This window comes from Girardinichthys multiradiatus, chromosome Y (genome assembly GCF_021462225.1).
Source record: "Girardinichthys multiradiatus isolate DD_20200921_A chromosome Y, DD_fGirMul_XY1, whole genome shotgun sequence".
Classification (NCBI taxonomy): Eukaryota; Metazoa; Chordata; class Actinopteri; order Cyprinodontiformes; family Goodeidae; genus Girardinichthys; species Girardinichthys multiradiatus.
In genome coordinates, this window is record NC_061818.1 from 6,558,545 (window position 1) to 6,566,597 (window position 8,053).

At 38.6% G+C, this 8,053-nt stretch overlaps 1 protein-coding gene across 1 annotated transcript; it reads left to right on the forward strand.

Annotated features, from left to right (window-relative positions):
• The first annotated feature begins 339 nt into the window (after positions 1-339).
• Positions 340-7,648, forward strand: LOC124863739 (jupiter microtubule associated homolog 2-like). The gene is made up of 5 exons (XM_047358201.1): positions 340-513; positions 3,649-3,800; positions 4,373-4,524; positions 5,476-5,512; positions 6,339-7,648. Exons 1-5 carry the CDS (start codon positions 458-460, stop codon positions 6,572-6,574), a joined length of 633 nt encoding a protein of 210 aa, XP_047214157.1. The 5' UTR covers positions 340-457; the 3' UTR covers positions 6,575-7,648.
• Positions 7,649-8,053: the final 405 nt, after the last annotated feature.

Sequence of the window (8,053 nt, forward strand, 5' to 3'; positions counted from 1 at the left end):
CTACAGTCCGTTGCCGTGGGTGAGAGGTTATGTCCATGATGGATGTGAGCTTGGCTAACTTGCCACTCACAAAATGGCGGGCAGGTTTAAGTATCGTTTCTACAGGGTAAAGGAGCCACTGTGGCATCTACTTTTCTTTATATAAAAAAAACTCATGAAGAGTGTAAATTTAACGATGGAAACTGTTAACGTGTAAACAATAAACAGCTGTTTGTTAGGTAAGTTAGATTCCGCATTCACCTAATGCTTTTTTCTCAGGGTGACTAAACCGAGTGCACCACATCGCTGCTCACTGGCCGCTGACCAATAATAATTATCTGCGTCACAGCTGGGAGGCGCCAAGTTCTTCGGGAGTTTAGTTGGCTGTAGCTCAGACAGGGGCGAAGTTGTTGCTCGTCTAGGTGGCGAACCGAAGAAGTTTCCTTCATAAACTTGACGTAGTTCAAACAAAACCAGCATGACTTCGACGAACATGTTTCAAGGATTGGATACTGGTGGAAAAACGAGTTCCAGGTAACTATAATATACACTAACAGCTAGTTTAGCTAAAAGATGGAGGCTCGTTTTGACTGTAGATAAACGTTGTTGGGTAACGTTTTCTTGCAACGTCACTTGATACTGTCTTCAAACATGAGACTATATACTATATATTTTATTAGGATAACGTTACATAATATAGTGTGGCCATTTACCCAGCTTCATAAGTATAAGTATTGTTTAAGTGAAACTCAAGAGTCCAGGTAGCCTTTAAGCTAGCCTACCAGGCGTTGTCTGTCCCTGCGGAAGTGGAAAATGCTCTTCAGACTGGTCGTCTTTGTATTCACCAATAACAGCGGCGTGGTCACGCTCTTGTTACACAGGAGTGGTGTTTTTTTGGGTTTGTTTTACAATTATTCGAAAACATCAGTTCTGCGGTCAAACCCCTTAAACAGCCGAATAAATGGTAGTTTAACTTCTTTTAAGAAATGGCGTCAAACGAACAAATGTTTTCATGCGTACAGCTTTATTCCCGAGTACATATAATCAGATAACATGTAATTTGGCTGCGTTTATTGCTTGTTTGGCTGCCTCATTACACAGGTAGATTACATACTGTTTTCTATACTTACTTTTTTGTTTTTGTAATAAAATATGGCATTATTGTGTGACTCTTTTACCAGATCCATGCTGAAAATAACTACGTATCATTTTTGAGGCTCCGCCAGAGTTTCCGCGTTGTCTTGAACAGTAAAGATTTTGCTTTTAGTTGGTCTAGTATGGAAAAAAATATATAAAGTGTATCCTGTACCCTTGACAAATGGTTCTTCTGGCTTTCGTTGCCTAAACACTTGCACCAGAAATGGAAAATCTGGTGTTACCTCAGCACAAAACTATTGCATGGCTGAAGTGAACAACCACTTTTTCGAGGTTCATCTATCTGACTTTTTTTTGTGTCCTTTTTCTGATCACAGCTATAACCTGCCAATATTGATTATAGACATTTTCTTTTTAATATCTATAAATAAGAACGCTCAAAACATTTGTCCACATTCTGGGGAAACTGAAACTTTAACTGTCTCTGTCTGCATCACTGAAAATCTACAAATAAGCCACACATCCCAGGTTACAGGACAGGACTGTTTATAAAAATAAAAAGCACCTAAAACGAATTACAGCATATATCTTTTAGTCCTTTACAAGACATTATAGTTAACCTTTTTCAATTCAATAATTTGTATTTTAAAGCAATTCAGAATAATTGACATCTGCGTTTTAATTTCAATCTAATTCTAATTTATTGTAACGGTTCAGGGGCCCTAAGAAGCTGTGTTATACCGTCTGTGGGAGAGAGTACGGTTGCTGTTAAACATGAATAAACGACCATTTTAAAGAAAGACAGACATTTAAACTGTCCTTTAGGGCTGCATCTAACAATTATTTTAACAATCAACTAATCTGTCGATTATTTTTACGATTAATCGGTTGTCCACATCTGCAACATTAAGTTAACATTAATTAAATTAATTAACAATATTTAGCGTGTTTAGTTTCTTATTAGGTATATGTTTTTTTTTTTTACTGCCCTGGCTCTTCCTCTCCCGCTTCAACTCCGACATGCTTTAATCTCAGATATTCATGTAGAGAAGTCGTGCTTCCATGCCATGCCAGACCGTTTTTGCCTATCTTGCAGGTCACTCGTCTTTTTACTGCATCTAGGGTGAAGTGCTCCCATACTTTCTTTGTTCGTGTTTTTCCTTCTGTTTTCTCGTTTGTCCCCCTTTTCTCTTTCGTAACTTTTCGTGCTCCGCCATCTAGCTTAGTGCGAATGTTTGTGCCGCGTATAGATTCATGCGCGTGGAACGTCATGCAAAACAAGGCCAAGCTGATTTCTTCTTCTACTGCTCTAACGGTAGAACACAGCGTTCGGTGGCTCATTACTGCCACACATTGGCCACAAATGTAACAGACTGTGTTTAAAAAAATAGACCTTATATGGCAAAATGTGATTACAAAACAACTAATCGATGACTAAATTAGTTGACAACTATTTTAATAATCGATGAATTGTTTCAGCTCTACTGTCCTTACCATCTCATATCAGGATTTGCTGGATGGTTGGCATTGCTGACTGTACACTAGAGTTCCTATGCACATTACCCGTGGAGTTCATAGATGCTTACCTTTATTGTGAGATTTGCAAAAGTCTGAAAACATTTCCTAGTCCGGCATGTTTAGTTGTGGATAAAAGTAGACGTTTCAAAAGAATAAGAAAGATTGAAACGGAACAACTTTGCTGTACTTTGTTCAGCTTCCTGTGATTTGCTGGAGTGTCACCCCCCTGTTTAAATGTAATGAACCAAATGAACAGTTGACATACATTTATAGAAAAGTTTCTTTTCTTATAGCTTCTTAAATTTCTTGTTTCCCATGACTTGATTTTAATCGCATCACTGGTGCTGAAAATAGCTAACTTTGAGTCTTCTCAATTAGTATGCCTTGACTGTGCCTAGAAATGAGGTGTTCTTAGGAAAAGAGATCAGATTTTTAGTGGAAGCCTAGCCGATAACTGATCAATAAAGCTTAAAACAATATGATTCTGCTCACCAGCCAACATGACGATGCTTCTCTAGAGTGGAAACATGGTTAAAGCCACCAACCACTAACTACACTGTTATATTCTTGTCTGCTTTAATTCCGGAAATGAAAACGTTACGGAGCTGTTATTTTATTGATTTAAAAGGAAGATTTTATTGGTCTTTTGGATAAACCTTAGCCATGTTAGAGAAATGTTTGTGAAAAATTGGAACCCAGTGGGTTTGTTTTTGCAAATACTTGCAATAACAGCTGACAATTTCTAAAATTTTGTTTATAATTTTAGATGTTATATATCATGTAAAAAAAAACAGGTCATTGTAAAAATATCTGGGGCTAAATTCTTGGACATTTTTTTGTAAACATTAAAAATGGTTTAAGACATCAGAAATATAGAGAGGTTATAGATTTGTTTAGCTCTGAAGTGTTTGATTCTAACCTTAATATACCTAAGCAGTCTCAGTTTAGTGACTTTAAAAAACGAATAAAAAATGATTCCCTATCCGTGTTTGTAAAGAAATGTTTGTATGTCTGAATGAGGTCCCGTAAGAGTTATTGTTTCGTTTTTCCATGCAGGGTGCTGCAGCCTCCTGGCGGTGGCTCTAGCAACCTTTTTGGTGGTTATGAAGAGGATGTTGCACCATCCAGACGGCACAATAAGATGGCCTCTAAAGTTTTTGCCTCACCAGAGGAGCCCCAAAACACATCGAAACGCTCCAATCCTCCAGGTCAGGCTTCTATTTTTAGGACTGATGTATGTGAAAACCAAACCAGCCAAGATCATTTTTTTTGTCCAAGACACAAGTGTGAAATTTGTGAGCCTGATGTGATAATTCCTGTGTAAACATAACTCCTATGTTCTTGCTCACAACCCACCTCTGGATTTTGTTAAATGTCTGATAAAACCAAATAAGTTCTGAGCTGAACTGTTAAATCTACATTTTGCTTTCCCTTCGTCAGATTATGCTCAGTATATGATACTAACTTGTTTATACACCAGGATTGCAGCGGAACGCCGTTGTATCATGAAGAAAGTCTATAGAAATAAATATCCTTTATTGTCAGTCAGTGGGGAAATTCAGGGGTACCAGCAGCAGACCAAATATAATAGCAAGAATAAGAACTTGTACAGTTTTAAAAAGGCCTGCTCAGATTCAGACAAATATGCTACTGAGTTGGTTAATTTTCTAGATTTTCTGTCTGGATGTCAAATATTTTTGTCATCTAACTGTAGAGCTCAGTATCTTCCAGACCTTATCACTGCTGCAAAGTGTGACCACACCTTGCTAATACTCTGCAGGTGGGAAGAGTAGCGGGATATTTGGCGACCCTGAGGCACCACCTCAGCCACAGAGACCCGTACCTCCAGGTGGAGCAACCAGCAACATATTTGGGTCTGCAGAAAGCACACCAGGTCAAAGCTCATGCCGAAGCCACCCGATCCAGCTGAAGGTTGGTCCGAAACCCAGCTTTAGATTAGATTGGTCACCTAATCTTTTATGTTTTGCTCTCCTTAATTTTCAGTAACTTTTCTCTAGAGTCAAAAAAAAATCTTTCAGGTTGCTCTGAATGACCCTAGAATATACTAGACACTTTCAGTTTTTTACAAGGATACTATGATTGGCTTCAGTGTTTCTATACATGGCAAATATTCATTTGGTTTCTGAAATGTAACTCTTAATATGCCAGTTTTTGTCACCAGAAATTGATTTCAGAGTGAAACTAAGCACAAGTGAATAATTTTCTATCCCATTATTACAAAAATGTAAAAGCCTGTGATGAAAAAGCGGGTATCAACAATACATTTGTCATTTTTATGTTTCATGTTCTATTGAGACCTGTAACAAATGTCCAGCGTTTCATCTTGGTGTAAAACAAAAATGCAGCAGCACTTGAAACATGCAGCTGATTGATAGTTGGACTGCTTTATTTTAAAGTCTGAGATAAACTTGGAAGAATCAGTTTTACATATGTTTTACATTGTTTTTGAATCAATGCGAGTGTCTTAGGTTTGTTGCCTGAGCGCATCAACCATTGATGATTTGTGGCCAGTCACAGGATTTGGTGGTGAACTGCTCTCTCCTTGCTCTGGGATGCAGAGAACCTCAGGCTGAATTCGCTGTAATTTCTCTGCCCTTCTTCATCATCTTCCTCCTTTCTCCTGATTGCAGTTTTATATTCAGCTACTGATTGGTATTACACGTTTTCACATTGCAGGGAGTGGAAGTGAAGGTTGTGATGGAGCTAATAAAGAGAAAAAAGTAGCCCTCTAACTTTCGTACAAAGAAAAAATTGTTTGGAGTTTTACACAGAACATATTTTTTCCTGCAAAACCGTGAGACGAAATTGATTTATTTCCATCCATTTATTAAAAGAGAAATATATCTTTGATTTTTATTGCAGGACAATCTAGGTGTGGGACCTGAGCCTGAATCACCAGGTGAGTCAATGTTCAAAATGGGATGTATGAAGTGCTGTAGATATTTCTGCTAAAAGGCATTAATGTGAAAATAAATCAGCCTTGATGAAATGCTTCCCCATGAACGGCTGTAAATCTTATCAAAAAGCTTAAATCTCCAAGCAGACATTTCATTCACTACAAGTCTGTGGTTCTTTCATAAACGGGTCATTTGTTCCAGGTCCACACCTTAATGTTAATGCAATGTATGCTTTGTAGAAATAATGGCACGTTTTTACCATATCCAAAGACATTGTTTTTTATCTTTTGCATACTGATATTTGCTGTCTGCAGGAGTGATTAAGAATAAATATAGTACAACATTAGGTCACATGGAAAATACTTATTTTCTCCTTTCTAGGAATCTAAAGCTAGCAAAAATATGTGTACCACTAATCTGCTACTTATTGTAGAAACCCGCTCACTGTTTCTGAAGCAGACTATAAACGCAGTCCTGCTCAAGTCTTATAAGCACAACAGAAACCAGGAAGGCTTTTTTTTTTCTCCAGTGAGTAAAGGCCTCAAATAACTACTGCAGGAGAAGACAATACCTCCATGCTGCGACTTTAATTCATTAGGGCAAAATGTTTAAATTGGTACGTCCCAGTAGTTGGTAAATGATTTAGGGTGGATATAAAGAGATGGAGTTGCCAGCTATTTCTCCATGAGGCTCTTGCAATTGGATCTTAGAAGTTACTGATCTCAGCTGTGGCCCGTCTGTATTGGACATTAAGCAGCAGTGTTCATTTATTTTGAAGCCTCGTTGCTGACCACGATGTGAGGAATCTTCCGCTCTTTGTTGTTTAAGCACCTGAAGCCAAAGTCAGCCAGCCGGAAGTGAAAGCGGAGATCGCCTCCCCTCCTCCTGTTCCAGCTACGGAAGAGCCTCCAGCCGTCTCAGCCAGTCCAGAGCCTAAACCAGCTTCATCACCCCCTGACGAGACATCGCTGAAGAACCACGAGCCGCACCTGGGACCTAAGCCTCGCTCTCACAACAGGGTCCTGAATCCCCCTGGAGGAAAGTCCAGTGTGGTTTTCTACTGATGATCTGAGCAGACCACTTCTCCCAGTTCTCTGTTTGCCGACCTGTTCCTTCTCTCTTATTCCTGCTCTCCACTGATGGTTACTCCACCTGTATAATACACAACCTGTCTGAAGAGGGTTTTTTGTTGATGTTGTCCACATCAGATTTCTGTTTTATTGCGTTTTCAAACTTTTTTGCACTTTTCACTCATTCTTGTCTTTTTGTTTCTTCAAACCCTGCAATGATACAATCACACACAAGTCAATCAGCTAGCTAGGTATTTCCCAATCACTATGACTGTAAGATGTTCAAACTCAGTTGTGCAGTTACTTATGTGGTTGTTTGTATTTTGAAGGAATTGTAACTGTGGGTTGGAGGAAGAGTACATTTTCAAAATGAAATTCATAGTGCTAGAACTAGTATTCTCAGCCTTAGTGGACCTAAATTGATATTATGTGTAGCTGAAATGATTAATAAACTTAATGTGCAGCCTTTCAGTCAGGAGAGATAAATTGATCTTTTTACCAAAGTTTTGTGCAAACTTTTTCAAGAAATTCAGTTTAAGCCTGATGTTTTCGACCTGTCTTTGTCTTAACAATTTAGCATTTCTCATCTTTTTTGCTTTATGGTTTTTTTTATTTTTATTAACCATGTAGGCAACAAATGATCAATGCCATAACACAATCTGTGGTATGGATGCCAAAAAAAAAATCAAGGAAAGATGATTGATTTCAAAACATTTCTGCCTCCTGAAAGTAATCCTACTTTGATTGTATGTGAATGTATTGTGCAGGTACCTTTCTGCTCTGTCCTTGTTGCTTGCGTTATTTGAGAACATGCCTTTCTTTTGCCTGGGGTCAGCCTCTGTTTATGTTTTAAATTAAAACGGTTGAAGACAAGTGAACTCTTAAACAAGCTCGCAGCCTACCTGAGTCCCGGTGGGCTCCTCTATGGTCGCCTTTTTCATCCACGTCATGATGCACAGACGAGTTAATCTGATGCTGGCGTGTCCCCTGTTTGTCAATGTGCCTGGCAGCAAATGAGTGCAGCAGAAGAAAGGAGTCCTGTGTTGAAATAAAACTGTTTTGCATTGAGAGCTTGTTTTCTTTGCATTCCAAGAACATCTCTGAAAACCTGACGAATTAAAAGAATCTGTTGTGCACTTGGGTGTTCTATATATTTGATAAATCTGTATGTTACATAACTAGAACAGAAGAAAATGATCAGGTAGGGTGCATTTTATAGACGGGGACGATCTGGATAGAGCACCAGGCTATCAGAGATCTGATACAGAGAAGAGCAGCTAAGCACACAATCTCTCTGATGCAATCTAGATGGGTTACATAACCAAACATGCATGTTTTAGGAAGCCATAATACCCAGGTTACTCACGCATACTCAGATGGAGCATGCAAAACCACAGGCAGAAAATGTTCAGATAAAAAAAAAAAAAAAGTGCATTACTTGTGAGTCAAGTTTGTTCCACCGACTGTTAGAAT

Bases quoted from the DNA above. Each gene is read 5' to 3' on its own strand.
- LOC124863739 (XM_047358201.1), top strand. From the start codon at position 458: ATGACTTCGACGAACATGTTTCAAGGATTGGATACTGGTGGAAAAACG. The intron at 514-3,648 runs GTAACTATAATA...TTTTCCATGCAG, and splicing joins GGTGGAAAAACGAGTTCCAG to GGTGCTGCAGCCTCCTGGCG. The intron at 4,525-5,475 runs GTTGGTCCGAAA...TTTTTATTGCAG, and splicing joins GCCACCCGATCCAGCTGAAG to GACAATCTAGGTGTGGGACC.